Source organism: Mauremys reevesii, linkage group 5 (genome assembly GCF_016161935.1).
Source record: "Mauremys reevesii isolate NIE-2019 linkage group 5, ASM1616193v1, whole genome shotgun sequence".
In the NCBI taxonomy this organism is placed as follows: Eukaryota; Metazoa; Chordata; order Testudines; family Geoemydidae; genus Mauremys; species Mauremys reevesii.
The window spans coordinates 60,786,389-60,803,218 of record NC_052627.1 but is presented as its reverse complement, the minus strand read 5'-3'; the positions used below and the strand labels follow the sequence as shown (position 1 = coordinate 60,803,218).

Sequence of the window (16,830 nt, the reverse complement as noted above, 5' to 3'; positions counted from 1 at the left end):
ATTCCCTCAAAAGCATTACTGGAATATTTCACACTTTTGTACAGACTACTGCAAGTGTTATGTTTAACCCTAGTGTGATGGAATGCTAATCCCAGGGGAAGGGTTTTAAAAGGTTATTAATAAATATACTATCAATATCAAATGAATTGTGTTTTTTGTATATGTACAAAACAGCATATTTTCACATATGCACAACTGACTGGTTAAAGAGTGCTTCAATATTAAAGAAATCATCATGAAAATTATTCAAAAATTAATCTGAGTGAAGACAAAGGATTTCTGATACCCCGAATTCAAATTCAAAATTGTAGATTATACCAGGCAATTTGTGCCTCACTCTCAGGTTAAAATTCCCTGTTCTAAGGAATCAATTTGATTGAACATTGTACAATATAATAAAAACTGAAGTACTTTTTTCTTATACCAAAAACAAAAGTGTGCTAGACTGATGTTTTGAATTCCTCTCCTATACCAGCCATCCCTGTTATTCCTGAACTGACAGATAAACAATATTAGCATTTATTTATATTTGCTTCATGTTTAAGCTTCACTGACCAAAGGAACAAGAGTCCCAAGGTTGGCCCACATCAAATTTTCTTATGTAACAGTGAAACATGCCAAGCTAGTTTATGAACCTCCACCCCATTCACACACCATCTCTAAAATAAAGTTATTTTACCCTCAAAGCATGTGCTTAAAGATAAGTTCATATATGTAAGTGCTTCCACTGGGGGGAGAATGAGGCCCTAAAACTCTATCCACTTGTCTCTAAAATTACTGTAAACAATGTTGAACATTTAACAATATATACAAACCCCACAAATATCTTTTAAAGAACAGCATAAATTTAATGTCAAAATATTTGAATTCAAGTACAGAAATTAACACATGATTTCAACATTTAAAAAAAACAGCACAACTCTTTTAAAACAGAACTACTATACAGGTAATACCAAAACACAGACCAAGCTTAACAATTTTAACTCTGAATAAATTAACAGCACAAAAAGTAAGATATTTTACTCTATTACTAAAACTATTCAAAGGACCACAATAGTAAATTATTTCTTTAAAGTTGAAAAAAAGTTTCTTAAAATCTTTCTTTTGCATCATTTTCCGGCCACATAATAGTTGCCTTCTCACTAAATAACTACTAATCTTCAACGTAAGAGTGATCCTTGGTAACAAGATTACAACCAAAATTTGCACAGATTAAATTAAAGAGATACTATTCAGTAAAGTAATTATTAGAAAAAATCTTAACATAAACCACTGGGTTCTATTGCCCACACTTTGACCAGGAACCATAAACAGATAGAAGAGCATCGATCTACAGTACACAGGCCAAGAAAAGAAACTTTTTGAACTTTATCTTTTGACAAATGCTTAGTAAAATGCTTATATTTACGGAAATGTGAAAAGTTCCCTATATGGAAATAAATATATTTTACTCATGAAAATGAATAGTGAAGACCCAATTAAAAACTAAAATTGAAAACTTTCATATTAATGCTGTACAACTTTTTCTTCAAAAGAATGAGGCCTCAGAGATATATACTCGCTGTCCAACATGGCTGCCATTAGCAAGCAGAATTGTTGGTGATAAGGGGTAGCTTGGATAAAAATAAGGCCTTGATGTGTATGGAAGCACGCTGGGTGTCCCAGAAGAGAGAGTGACACTAACAGGGGAAATGCTATTTACTGAGCTGCGATGAAAATTGTAGTCTGTAAATAAACATATGAATAGTTATTTTGCATGTAAGTCTATAGATACAAATTGAATTCAAAGAGACAAAATAGACTACTACACAAAAAATCATTTTCTAACATGTTTCAATCCTCAAGAGACTATGCTGATCTGTCGCATTGCAAATCCTGCTTTACCAGTATGTGACACAAATACCTGCACTTCACTGATATATTTCTATACCAGGATCACAGATTTGACTGGAAAGGTATCTTTCCACTAACAAATTTGTTTTGCATCATTCTACCTTTGCAGAAACAAATCTCTGATTTATCTCACTACCACAAGATATTAATTTTCTTCCAAATTAGATCTGGTACTGAAATACAGGGATTTCATCTCTGAAAGAAGAGGTGTAACCAGTTCATTTTTGCCTTTTTCTAAGATTTATTATTATTTACAATACAAACTGATAGAATCTTCTCAAACTACAGAAATGTGGAGGGTGAGGTATTCTAACTAGATTACTTTGCCAATATTTGATTTACATATTACTGCAAACCTTTTATAAAAGTCTAGTTTTACTTACCATTTAAAGTATTACTGGTAAATACAATTTTAAATAAATCATCCCTTTAAAACAAAAGCTATATTAATCAAACATTAGCTAAAAGACAAATAAAATGTAATAAATTTCACTAATCTTTAAATTAAACCATTTAAAATACAGAAATGCTATTTGTATAATTGTTGTTTCCCAAAAAACACATTTTATTTCCCAGTAATTCTCATACACCATACAGTGTTATCCTTTTCTCCAAAATAATAAATTCTGAACTTTTCAAACATGTAACTACGCTCTTCGTGGTAGTTCAAGCCAAACAAGGTGCACAGTTGATTCTAGACATAAGGAGACCTTCTGGTTTCCAAAAAAGCATTGTACACTATCTCCAGAGGGAATTGCAAATAAAGTCAGTTTAAGGTGAAGGTTAAGGTCTGCACCGCAGTATCCTCATAATTCTGTAAATGCTGTACCTCAATTTTTTGGCAAGCATTAACTTAATGAAGTCAATGAGAATAAATGTTTAGCCAACAGGAATGAGAACAACAGCAGTAGTGCAAGCTCAAGCATCATCAGAAAGGACCTAGTTAAGGGGGAAAAAAATGAGAAATTAAAAAATGGAAACTATTTAGAGAAAGTTTTGTTTTATTTTATTTTCAGTGTTGAGACAAAGAATTTTTTTTCAAAATTTAATTTCAATAAACAACATTCACGGTGGAAATTAGCAAAAACGTATACATCAGTATGTGATGAGTTTGCAAGCAAAGGCTCTGATCCTTCACTGACAACTGTGCAGGCAGAGCCATGCACCAGAGTTCCAGTGCAAGATGAGAGTCAAAAATTAAAGATACTTTTCATCAAGTAATTTTTAAAAAAGCATCTTTATGACTTCCAATTACCAGTTATTACTAAGTTATCCAGAAACATTTATTTACACTGTTCTGGCTCTGAAATGGGGTCATGTAAATTAACATCAGGCCCATATCTTCTGATAAATACAGAATATAATTTGTTTATACTGTATAGAAGATAAGTGCTTTATATTATATTATTCCAGTTATTCATATATTTCATGTGATATATATCAATTTTGTAGTATCAGCCTTTTCATTTTACTTGTTTTTATTAAACACATTAAATATACATCCTGAAAATAACACATTTTGGGGTGCCATATTCTGCCACACTGAGTGAGTATTCATGAACTATCCTACTGATTTCAGTGGGACTACTTAGAGTAAGGTTGTAACTCTGGTGACATAACCTGGCCATTTAGCAGCGGAGTAAAATGAGCTAACTTCATTTCTACTAAAACTCCACTAAAGTGAATGACGTTGTGCCAGGGATGAATTTGACCCAACGTCGCCAAGTTTATATTTCTTACCTGTTATTTATTTTCTCCAAATTCTCCTACACAGATCCAGACTGATGAGGTTATGTTCCCTGTCTGTAAGCAGTGGAGACAGAGAATAACTGAATCTTCAAGACAATGTTGTGATCCCTACTTGAAGTATATGGAACCCTAGGAGACTCAGTTACAAAAAATTCCCAATAGTATAATTAATACTCAGGAATGAATAAAAACTTTGTATTTTCAAAATGCCTTAAAAGCATTTGACTATTTAACCCTGCAACAACTCAGTTGAGTAGGTACAAGTATCCCCCTTTAAACAGATGGGGAAACTGAGGCAAAGAAGTTAATGACATGGTTCTCAGAAGTGCTGAGCACCCACAACTCAAACTGAAATAATTATTAATAATCCATTTAGTCTTCTAGAGAAGATAAGACCTTAATTTCTAATGTAAGAGGCAGTATGTGACTTTTTTAAAAAAATGATACTTTCTTTATACATCACAAAGAAAAAACAAAAGGTATTAGCCCAATTTCTTTTCTTTCACATTACCATTAAACTTTAGCACTCTGTGCCCAAAAAGGAAGGCAGAGATTGTCTTAGTACAATGAAAGCCTTATAGCACAAGAAAGTATTTTGCATCTGTATGTATAAGGCCTGATTTTCAAGTGTGACGCTCCAAGTTTGAGCATAAAATTGTTTGTGGTTACAAAATGCACTCAAAATTGGAGGTCGGGTTAAGGTCCTTTTAAAAATCAGACCAATAAACTTCACCTGTGCAGTACCTAACATATGCAAAATCCGACTGCAGACTAGCTAAAGCAATTGCACATATGAGCAATGGGGCTCTTTGCAGGTAGCAGTACTAGAGGGAGAGCAATCTCTGTGGGAAGGGGTGGGGAGTAGCCTTGGCTTCAACCCCTCAACACACTAACCAGTGCAACTGAGTTAGTGCACTGGGGAAAGTAATCTGTACCAAATATAAACTGGTGCAGATTATTTCCCTCCTGGATTTCTGGGGCACAACTATAATCTGCCCTTTGCTCAGAACTATGACAGACACAATTTAGCCCTCACCTACTAAATATTCACAAGCTTCTAAATTACAGACCACTAGTACTCACTGTAAAGAGCACCTTGTAACAAAATAAATCCTTCAAAATAAACTAAGTCTTCTCTTTACAAGAGACTTTTTGGAGAAAAAAAAGACAGGAGAATCAATTTCTGATGTACAGTGTATGATTACATTACCTTCAGGAAAAGAAAAAGAATAATGAGTTTGAGAGCAACTCATTTAAGTCTGTAATTTTAACAACTATCAAAGTGATTCAAATCTTTTTGTACAAATTCTAACAATAATAATGTTTCAAGGAAGAATCAGAAAGTAAAGCACTGGATAATATTAGTAGCTTAAGAAGTCTGGTGATATCAGGATTTCAGACTATGGAAAAGGTTCCCTACTTCGCTCTAATTGCTCCAACAAATACATCTTGAATTTTGATAAAGCAAACAGACCAGACCATATAGAAAAAAAGTATAAATCAATTATATGGTAAAATGAAAGGCTTGGTGTTTAAATCATGGCATCATGAAAGAAAAGGTTTCTTTATTCAAAAATATGTAGAAAGATGGATCCTACTGGTATCTTCAAGGAAACAATAGGATTAAGTATTTATGTTGAAATCATTGCTTTAAAAGCCAGACCAAGAGAAAAAGTTTCTCGGGTGAATTATCTATTTTGTCCTTGATTTATAAGGACTATGTTGAACACAATAACTGAATTCATAGCCTCTCTGTGCTTCAGTTCCCCATGCTTCTGAATTTATACAGCTAGCCATACAACATGAGAAAATGATTAATTGAAATTAAAAACAAGAAAGCTGTCATTTAGAAATTGTAATGAAGATAAACTTTCTTATATACTCATTACAATGAGCAGGAAAAGAAAAAATAAAAAGCACTAAAGAAATCACTAAAAGATTTACTTCCGGTAAATTCTAGGATCACTGTAACCTATCCATAACAATTAAAATCTGTGCAGTCAGCAGTGTTTATGTTTCTGAATATTCCTCTAAATTAGGATGAAAAGACACAGGCGTAGGTAGTCTGTTCCCACATTAAAAACCATAAGCAGCAACTATGAGTCAAGGAGTATTCACAAGGATTTTCACGCTGAGGTGACCCTGCATAGTCATGTTAGAGGAAGGAACAAGGTATACCCCCATGGAGCAGCCATCCGCAAACCTGCTAGATCCCCTAGGATTCACAGGAGAACACAAATCCTCACAGCAGCTCCAACCCTCTGCACCTCCCGCTGTGAAGTGAAGCTCTGTTACAGCCACAATGCCAGGGACTCCACCTCTAGCTGTGGAGGCTCCCGAGGACCACCAAAGGCTCTGCAAGAGAGTTTATGCAATCTGTGGTAAATGGTGTGAGTGTTGGGTGATAGCGACATGCTTCCCCTGCTCCCCAAACCTTTCTCCCTGCAAGAATCTCTGATCACAAAGATATCACTCTGCAGGATATGTGGGAGGGCAGTTTGGGGCACTGCTACAGAAAGAGACTGAGCCCCTCCTTCTGCACACAGGGAGATCCACACATGGATCTCAAGATGAATGATGTGGTCCAAGAGAAATGGAAATCCCACTTCTAAAATAATGCGTCTATTCTCGATACCCATCAGTATGTCAAAATACTACAGTGACTTCCACTTTTCTGTGATGGCTATCAAGTTCATTTGTTGGGTGCCTGATTGATTTTTTTTTTTTTTAAATCTGATGATCCAAACATCAACTGCTAGTAAGCCAGTGAACATGGGAGTTCAAAAACCGTGCTACAAAGAACCTAGGAGGGAGGGCTCTGATAAAAGTTTAAGGAAGACAACACGTAAAATGGAAAATATTTTTCTTGAACTGTGTAAACAAATGCTAGAACTACAAGACTGCTGTCCTCTCTGGTAAACACAGCAAATAAATAAATATATCAGATTTCCAATACAGTCTAAGGCAAGTTTCCAGAAGTTTCAGTTTCTTTCTGTCTCCACTACTTTCATAGAAGGAATATCATCCCCTCAGTATAGACCTATGCAAGAGAATGAAAGAGAAATATATTTTAAGAATTCTACATATATAACATAAAAAGGACAATTATTTACAAAAAATTATATTCGCAGTAAACGTTTTCATATCTACCATAAAAAAGAGAGATCAATAAGGGCCAAAATTTAATATCCTTACTCATGTTGAGCAGTACCTCAACTCTATAAATAATCACCCTGGGTTAACTGTGAAGCCAGGTACTAAATATGAATAATGATATCAAAATTTGGCCCTTAGGTATTATCACTAAAATTGCTTTACAAACTCATGACAAGATTCTGACAGGATTAACAGAGAATATCCATCAAAGAGTTCCAAACTATTTTCAGTACAATCACACATGTAGGGAGATTTGTTAACTATATTACCCACTTCTGACGTTACAAAAGATGAAAGCAGTCACCTTCATTAAGAAATTAGTCTGTACAATACCACCAAAATTTCTAGAACAATATTTGGCTTTGGCTTCACACCTTGCAATGCACTTGAAGTCCAGGAACATCTTGTTATAACCAAGCACTGTGTTACTGTTTACACAGAAACTTTAATTTAAACTAGTGGAAAATTCATAATTTGAACCATGAATGGTTCAAAACTTCTGTCTAATTATACTTCAAATTCAGCAGATTACTAGGCTAGATTTTCAGAAAACCTGGTTCTGAAATTCAAGGAAGTCTTAGACACACAGTATAACAAGTGACGACTCTTGGGTCCTTACAAATATTGAAAAATGGCAAATTGACTTCCCTTATATTATTCAGGTATCTCACAGGAATATCAATGATACGGGATTATTTATTTTGTGATACCAAAAAGCCAAATAAAAGACTATTATTAATGCATGAATTACTCAATGACTGCCATGCATGTAAAGATCTTTTACCTATGAGAATATCAAAATCTTAAATAAAAAAAGTTATTACATGGAAAAACAGTCCACCAATTTAGAGAACTGAGAAACCCTGGGTTACTAACATGCACTTGGATATGCTTTCTGTTGGGGGTGTAGATGGCTCTGAGCCAGGCCTAAAGACACTGGAAGTGTAGTTTTGCTAAGGGTGTCACAAATATACAGGGTGCCATATGACTCAGAAGTTGCAGGCAAGCCTCTGCTGTTTGCAGGCTCTGCTGTATTGTAGAAACAAGGCTGATATAGCTGCTAGGATTACTATTCTGAACCACTCAGAGTGGACAAAGATGTTTACTCTATTGAGGTCCAGATATAAATAATCAGAGATCGTAACATCACCTGGATGTCTTTAGGAGAGTAAAGAGTACCTTCTGTGACATCACTAAATTTGGGGCTCTCAAAGGGAAGATCATCAATAGTGTTTTGCATCTCCTGAGATAGACCATAGGACTGCAACCAAGAAGCTTGACACATTACTACTGCTGTAGCCATGGAGAGTGCAGCTGTGTTGGCAGCATTTAGTGAAGCCTGGAGAGATGCCTTGGTGATTGTCTGGCCTTCTGTTATGAGGGCTTAAAATCATCCTCTGATCCTGTAGCAGGTATTCAATGAAAGATGAGAATTTGGAATAGTTTGTAAAGTTACATTTTGTCATCAGGGCTTGGCAACTGGCTACTCTGAACTGTAGCAAGCAGAGGAGTAGCTATTCCATCCCAGGAGATCCAGTCTTTTTAGCTCTTTATTGGATTGTGTAGAGTGGAACTGAAGTTCTCTATTCCATTCACTGACTGCCTCAACCAGGGAGTTGGGTGCAGTATGGAAAGAAATATTCCACGCCTTTGGGTGGGATGTAGTATTTCTTAACAGCCCATTTATATATATGTGAGATAGTGGCTGGTGCTTGCTACACAGAACATGCAGGGATCAAGAGAACATCATTGATGGGCAAGGCAATTTTACAAAGCAGATGTGTGAAAAATATCTAACAAGTATTGGGGTGCCTACATCTCCTCCAACAGAATATGTAGGGTCTCCGCTATATATTTCATAAGATCTTGAAAGACCCTCAACATAAGTGATGAGGGAGACATGATAACCTCCTCCAGTGGCTTCACCCACAGGTGGCTCTTGCTCCTCTGTAAGAGCTTGCCACATGGAAGGGCTCAAGAGTAACAGATGCTGCTCCTGATAGGTCCTCTTATGAAATGGGAGCTGCAGAACTGTCCATCAAAGGGGCCAATAGATTCCAATAAGACCACTGTGGTGGAGCACAAGAAAAGAGATCAGGATCCCATGGATGTCCTTGCCAGGGTTGCCCTGTTAGAAGTTTCATAATCAGGGCATACCTCAAATGAGGGAGGTGGAAAGGGGGAACCTTATATAGATCCCTTAGAATCAGAAGTGTCATCACCCATGTCAATGGGAGGGACAAATGGTGTCAGTACTGGTGATCAAGTCGGTATGGGAGCCCGAAATGGATCCTGTAATTGCATGGGAACCATAAATCAACAGTGTGAAGATACTGGAGCACACTGAATTGGTACCAGCCTGAAATGCGTCTCTGTGAACTCTAAGAATTTGTGAAGGATTGGAGACTGTGATGGTACCCAAGGACAAAACACTACTGAAGATGGTAGCAGAATTTAGGTAGGCTTTGGGAGGACAGGCCATACCAGGTAACGTTCTTCAGTACCTTTCAGAAGTGGTGATTCTGTCTCCTCCAGGATCCGAAGGTCCTCAGGGGTTAGAAAATGGATAGTACCAGGGACACCAGGTGGGAAACATCAGGAGTCAGAATATCTCATGGTACCAGAGATGGTACTGCAGTACAATCGGTGTGTCCTTCAAATCTAGATACTGAAGGCACTACTGATGTCTATTTTGACTTGGTTCTGGAATCCTTGTGACACGGAGGCACAGACTCTGGTCCCAATGCAGGTATTATTTTAGGTACTTTAAAAGATAGTTTCTTGGTACACAGCATGGTCTTCTTCGCTGGTGCCCTGGTTGCAGTACCAGAGAGGATGGGTGTGTCAGTGGTACCCGTGATGGGACACAAAGTCTCCAGAGACACAGATCAAGACAGTGACTTTCATTTTCTCCTCTCCAGATCTGGAGAAGGTAGTCTTTTCTTCTTTTATAGTTTACATGGTTCTGAAGGCCCCAAGGGGTCTTTGCTTACCATCACAGTATAGACCGAGGTAGGCAACCTATGGCACACATGCCAAAGGCGGCACACGAGCTGATTTTCAGTGGCACTCACACTGTCTCCGTCTTGGCCACCGGTCCGGGTGGCTCTGCATTTTAATTAAATTTTAAATGAAGCTTCTTAAACGTTTTAAAAACCTTATTTACTTTACATACAACAATAGTTTAGTTATATATTATAGATGTATAGAAAGAAGCCTTCTAAAAACGTTAAAATGGATAACTGGCACATGAAACCTTAAATTAGAGTGACTAAATGAAGACTTGGCACACCACTAGATACACCATTAGATTTATTTATTTTTAATTCTGAATTGCACTTTTGGGTTTTTATGCAAAAAAGTCTTCCCAGGTGGACTCCAAAAGATCTAAATAATAATACTCCTGATTATGGGAGAAATTGAGATTTCTACACTGATACTAAAGGAAATTAGAGATACTGGACAAGATCTTCTTGTGTGTCCAAAAGTGCACACATTGAGTCAGAGGTATGTGTGCAAGTGGTTAAAGCTCATTTTTGCAGTTCCCTAAACTGGTGATTCTCTTGGCAGACCAGTTCCCTTGTGCTGTACCAGCAAAAGCAGTATGAAAACTAAACAGGTTTGGAGTAGCATAGGAGCATCCCAAACATGCTTCTTGTCTGTTATGCCAGCAGCAGGGAAAGTGTGTGGCATAAGAGTACATTGTCAACTCAATACAAGCACAGGATCACCCTTACATTGAAGTGTTCTTTCCCAGTTTTATGGCAGATGATGCCAACAGTGCAGTGCATAAGGGCCTTACCATACTAGAGGCGCTGACCTTTTAAGTTCATGTGACAAGTTGACTGTCACATTCACCTGCTCTCAAAATGCCTCTATTTGTAGTCATGACACTACAATAATGTCTATTAAATGTGATATTAAAACTATATAACCAATGTCAAGAGCAAGATAAATTTTTACAACTTTTCTGCAGTCATTTACTTACTGAAGAAATGCATTGTGATTTCAAAACAGTCAGGAATAATAGAAAAAAGGGAACATCTGTTAATTTTGTTTCTGTATCCCAATGATTGACAGCTAAAAGCACCAATGAATTTTTTTGGGATGATTGGGATTGGTAGCTTTAATACAGAACATACAAAATTTATGTATATGCATCCTCAGTGTACTATTACAGAACTGATGAACTCTGACTGGCAATCACTATTAATACAGGGCCAAAACTTAACAGGGAGAAAAAACAAAAACATGAGTATATCTAGGGTGAGATACAAGACATCTTTTAGCCTTCTAGAAATAATGATGCATTTAAGAAGCTCTCCTATGAAGTACAGGTGATCCCCACAGACACTTGTCAACAAGATGAGAAGTATATTTAGTCAACAGCCAAAAATCTAATCAAATATATTTCAAGTTCAGTCCAAACCTGATATACAATACTTATTCTAAAAAGATAATGTATGTTGTTTTCAGGCACTATATTTCTGCATACTGACAGATCTAATAATGTCGGGTTTCAAACTATAGTCTGTGAAATACCTGGTACTCTACGATGAAGTAGCTGGTTACATGGTGCAGGCTCTCTTTATTTGGAGGTACTAAACTGCATTAAAAGACTGCTAAAATATTACTTTCCTCATATAAGCAATTACCACAGGGATACTATGCAATTTTAAGTGGGAAGTGGAAGGACTGTCCAATGGTTAGGGCACTGACTTAGGATATATGACATCCAGGGTTGCCTAGTGTTTGGATGTTTTCTTGCTCTTTATTCCTTAACATAGCAGGCAGCAGAGCCAGAGGTAAAACACTTTGGTCTCCTGTTCTCGCTGGCCACATCCATTGCCTAGGCAGTTCAGTTTTTAATTCTTCCAAAACAGTCCTCTCTCACCCCCATATTTTTAAATTGCTTATATAGTAAAAAAAAATCAAAAACACTAAATGTAACAGTAGGTAAAGAGAGGTTATTTACCAGTAACTGTGGTTCTTCAAGTCACCCCTCTGCATTCTCATTTGTAGTGAGTTACCCAGCAGCAAAAGCCACATATCTGTTGGTGGGTTCATGAGCATCCTTGAGCATCATATGTCAGATGCCCTAGTCTGTATAGCAGCATGCACCCCAATCACTACTTCAGTTCCTTCTCCACTGCCACAGAGGGATCCTCTGTCGTATGTCAGCTACTCATTCTTTTACGTTTCACTTCAGACATCATTTAGTGTTCTATTTTAGTATAGTGTAGGTAAGGCTAGAAGGATTTCTCCATTTCCTCAGATCCCTAGATGCTCAGTTTCAGCACCACATCTATGCCTAGTACTAACCCCAAAAAGTTTTAATAGTATGCATGAGACTTCTTTCTTTCCAGAGTCAAATGTGCATTCCCACTTTGAAAGAGTTCTGTATGCTCTCTTCCAGTGAGTAACTCCCCATAAGCGGGTATACACAGAGGTTGTCAAAGAAGATACCTTTTATCCATAAAAAAATACAAACAAAATTTTATGAATGTCTCTCAATGACCACTAAGTGGACTGTTTGTAGCCAGAGTCTTGGCTACAGGAATCAAATTAACAAGTAAAAATGCATACTGTTTGTGATGTGTAGCTATCCTATGCACTGTAATATATTGCAAAGAACTCTAAGGAGGACTTCAAAAATCCTACTGCGCCTGATAATGTTTTCCCTACATTCAAAAATAAAACAATGTCAAATTTTAGAGCCTGTAAGCCCACTCAGTCCTACTTCTTGTTCAGCCAATTGCTCAGGCAAACAAGTTTGTTTACATTTGCAGGAGATAATACTGCCCGCTTCTTATTCACATTGTCACCTGAAAGTGAGAAGAGGTGTTCAAATGGCACTGTTGTAGCTGGCATCGTAAGGTATTTACATGCTAGTTGCACTAAAGCAGGGGTCTCAAACTCCCAGCCCCCGGGGCCATCTGCAGCCTGAAAACCTCCCCACTGCAGCCCACGGAGGAGAGACGCATACAGCCATGCTGCTGGCTCTGACTGCTGCAGGCGCAGCCCCCTGCAGGTCCCACTGGCTAGGGGAGAGGAACAGAAATACCATCACTAGTCACTGGGCAGTCAGCCATGGAGGCAGCATCACTTTTTTCCCCACAAAGTAAAAATACCAAACAACTATCTGATGCACACCCTGCTGCAATCCTCAAGGTTTCAACTGCTCAGTCGCTGAGGCCAAACATCAACAAACTGACAGAACTGAAGCGTTGCCAGGTGTCTGACAAACACTGAAAAATCTCTGGCAGGCAAAGAATTGTATAAAGTTGTAGGATAGTTTTATTATTTCTGTGAAATTTGAAATAAAAAATACAATATAAACGTTTTCTTTTCTGAACACCATCTTCAGTGACATTATTGGCCCACTGGGGGGGATTTGAGGATTGGCACTGGCCACAAGGTAAATTGAGTTTGAGACCCCTGCACTAAAGATTCCTATGTCCCCTCATGCTTTAACCACCATTCCAGGGGACATGCGTCAATGCTGATAATGGGTTCTGCTTGATAACAATCCAAAATAGTGCAGACTGACGCATGTTTATTTTCATCATGTGAGTCACATGCCACCAACAGAAGGCTGATTTTCTTTTTTTGGTGGTTCGGGTTCTGTAGCTTCCGCATCGGAGTGTTGCTCTTTTAAGACTTCTGAAAACATGTGCTACACCTCGTCCCGCTCAGATTTTGGAAGGCACTTCAGATTCTTAAACCTTGGGTCGAATGCTGTAGCTATCTTTAGAAATCTCAAATTGGTACCTTCTTTGCATTTTGTGAAATCTGCAGTGACTATGCTGGGTCACCATTCAAGACGGCTATAACATGAAATGTATGGCAGAATGCAGGTAAAACAGAGCAAGGAGTTCAGTCACAAATTTTATTAACACATTTTTTTAAATGAGTGTCATCAGCATGGAAGCATGTCCTCTAGAATAGTGGCCGAAGCATGAAGGGGCATATGAATGTTTAGCATATCTGCCATGTAGATACCTTGCAATGTCAGCCACAGAAGTGCCATGCAAATCCTGTTCTCGCTTTCTGGTGATATTGTAAATAAGAAGAGGGCAGCATTATCTCCCGTAAATGCAAACAAACTTGTTTGTCTTAGTGACTGGTTGAACAAGAAGTTGGATTGAGTGGACTTGTAGGCTCTGAAGTTTTAAATTGTTTTGTTTTTGAGTGCAGTTCTGTAAAAAAAAAAAAAAACCTACATTGTAAGTTGCACTTTCATGACAGAGATTGCACTACAGTACTTGTATGAGGTGAACTGAAAAATACAAATTTTTTTCATTTTTACAGTGCAAATATTTGTAATAAAAAATAATATACACTGATTTCAGTTACAACACAGAATATAATATATATGAAAATGTAGAAAAACATCCAAAATTTAATAAATTTCAATTGGTATTCTATTGTTTAAATAGTCTGATTAATCATGATTAATTTTTTTTTGAGTTAATCACGTGAGTTAATTGCAATTAATTGACAGCCCTACTACAAACCTTTTAGTTCGCACCCACAGTGTCCACACAGGCGAGTTACAGCACAGCACTTGGGTGTACAGTGCTATTTACACTTCCATGGTCCAAACTGTGAGGCAGAGTGGTCACAGAGGCTGTATTTCAAGTCAGTGTTTTTTCAAATTTTTGATTAGTCCCAAACTGGATTTGGAGTGGGAATGCCCCTGATTTGCAGAGTCCTGAGGACAGTGTGAAGAGATACTGGACTCCTGGGATAATAGGTGCCGATTCCGTGGGTGCTCCGGGGCTGGCGCAGGGTACTCTGCACCCACTGGCAGCCAAGCTCCCCTCACCCCCAACTCCATCTCTACTTCCTCTTCCTCCCGAGTGCACTGCGCTCCCGCTCCTCCACCTACCTCCCAGCACTTCCCGCCTGGCCGCCGTCAAACAGCTGTTTGGCAGCATTAGCACTCTCTGGGAGGGAGAGGGAGGAATGGGAAACGTGGTATGCTCAGGGGAGGAGGCAGGGAAGAGGCGGAGATGGGGCAGGGACGTTGGGGAAGGGGTTGGAATGGGGGCAGGGCCTCAGGGAAGGGGTGGAGTGGTGGTGGGGACAGGGGCAGAGGGGAGGTTGAGCACCCAGAGGAAAAAGGGGAAGTCGGTGCTTAGGTTGTTAGCAGATGCAAACTTGACCAATTATACAGTATTTAAAGAAAACAAGCATAAATAACCAACTTGCAGCCTTTCTATTTTGTACATTATGAGCCAAGGATACTCTTACAAAAGTATTTCCCCAGAGATGACCAACAACATGTAAATAAAACAAATCAGTACTAAACTGGTGGGAAGGGACGGGTTGTACATATTGGACATTTCCATGCATAAGACTTTTTGAACAGGAAGGCTAAAATCAAAGAAAAATAAATCTGAAATTGTTTTGTGCTGTTTCTCTGAAGAGACAACTGAACTTCACACAGAAGATGTGTGTCCAGCAATAAAAAGGCAAAATCTTTAGCCTCCAAGTGACAACCAGCCATGTTCAGGAAGTAAGACAACAACCAGGGGCAGCTCCAGGCCCCAGCACGCCAAGTGCGTGCTTGGGGCGGCAGGCCGCGGGGGGCTCTCTGCCGGTCGCCGGGAGGGCAGCAGGCGGCTCCGATGGACCTCCCGCAGGCGTGCCTGCGGAGGGTCCGGTGGAGTCATGGGACCAGTGGACCCTCCGCAGGCACGCCTGTGGGAGGTCCACCAGAGCCGCGGGACCGGCGACCGGCAGAGCGCCCCCCGCGGCATGCCACCATGCTTGGGGGGGCAAAATTTCTAGAGCCACCCCTGACAACAACCTAAACTAACATTCTCAGTAGATTCCTGGAATAAAAAGATATTTTTGGTTAATCTAATTTCTCTTCTATTTCTCATGTCCACAAGTTCTACAGTGTTGTACAGGGAGAGAAGGAGAATGGTCATTTCAAATCTGCATCAGGCACTATCTACTAAAGGAATGACAAAGCAGAGAATTTCTATGCCCACCAGAGAATAATTCTAGATTACTAGCCCTTTAACACACACTCTGTATAAATTATTATACTTATAGAAATATTCCACTTTACTCATTCTATCAGGGGATGGGCTGTGATCCTGCTGGGGGCTTCTGAAAGCTACAACACATCCACCACCACAGAAGAGGAAAATTGCACTGTAGAATATATAGGAAACATGTTAGATGCCCATTTATATAAGAGTGTGTATGGGCATCTAACACACACACACACAAACAGATAAAAATGCAGTATTAGAACTCCAATCAACTGATTGGATAGGACTGACAGATATCAGAAGGAGAAGATAGAGAAATTTTGATGTTTTAAAAATAAATAAATAAATAAATAAATAAATAGAGGTGAGAAATAACAGACCTCAACCCTATTGTCCCTCTGCAAATTTGTGTACACAGAGTCAATCCCTTACCTCTCTCTAAAAGTGCAAAGTTTCAAAACCTTCAGTGAATAGAAGATTGTTGGAGATGGAATAAATCTCGACAAGGAGAAGAAGCCTGGAGATAAATGTGAGAAGGGAGGGACAGGCAGTAGAAACAAGTCTTGAGGTCTTTCTGAGTATAGCCTTCATTGATTTGAGATCTACCATACCATTCTCACACTAGACGGGAAAAATCTATAATGGCAGCAGGCCATAAAAGAGACCCAGTTGGGGAATATTTTAATGAAGTTCCTCTACTTGTGGGTAAAACAGGTATGTGTGCAAACAGTGCAACAAAGAAATGCAAGGCCTCGTTGCTCAAATGAAACTGAAACAACATCATGAGAAGTGTTCCTTCTCAGGAGGAAGCTGCGTTGAAGATGGTGAAAGGAACATGTCTGAACATGCAGGATCTTCAGGTTGGTAAACTTTTTTATTTCATACTTCTTTCTTAAGGACTGCCTGTCTTCCTTCTAGACTATTCTTGAATTCTCATGTTTGAGCAAAAAATATAGTTACTTTATGGCAGATGCAGTTGTGATGAAAAATAAATCGCTGAAATAAGCAGACCTTCCTTTTACAA

At 38.6% G+C, this 16,830-nt stretch overlaps 1 protein-coding gene across 5 annotated transcripts in view; it reads right to left on the bottom strand.

Moving 5' to 3' along the window:
* Positions 1–894: 894 nt before the first annotated feature.
* RBM46 (RNA binding motif protein 46) overlaps positions 895–16,830 on the bottom strand; it is a 43,478-nt gene continuing 27,542 nt past the window's right edge. For all 5 annotated transcript variants that reach the window (XM_039542166.1, XM_039542165.1, XM_039542167.1 and 2 more), the window contains exon 6: positions 895–1,725. In XM_039542166.1, the coding sequence (XP_039398100.1) occupies positions 1,529–1,725 (197 nt within the window). In that variant the 3' untranslated portion in view covers positions 895–1,528. The remainder of the gene's footprint in view (positions 1,726–16,830) is intronic.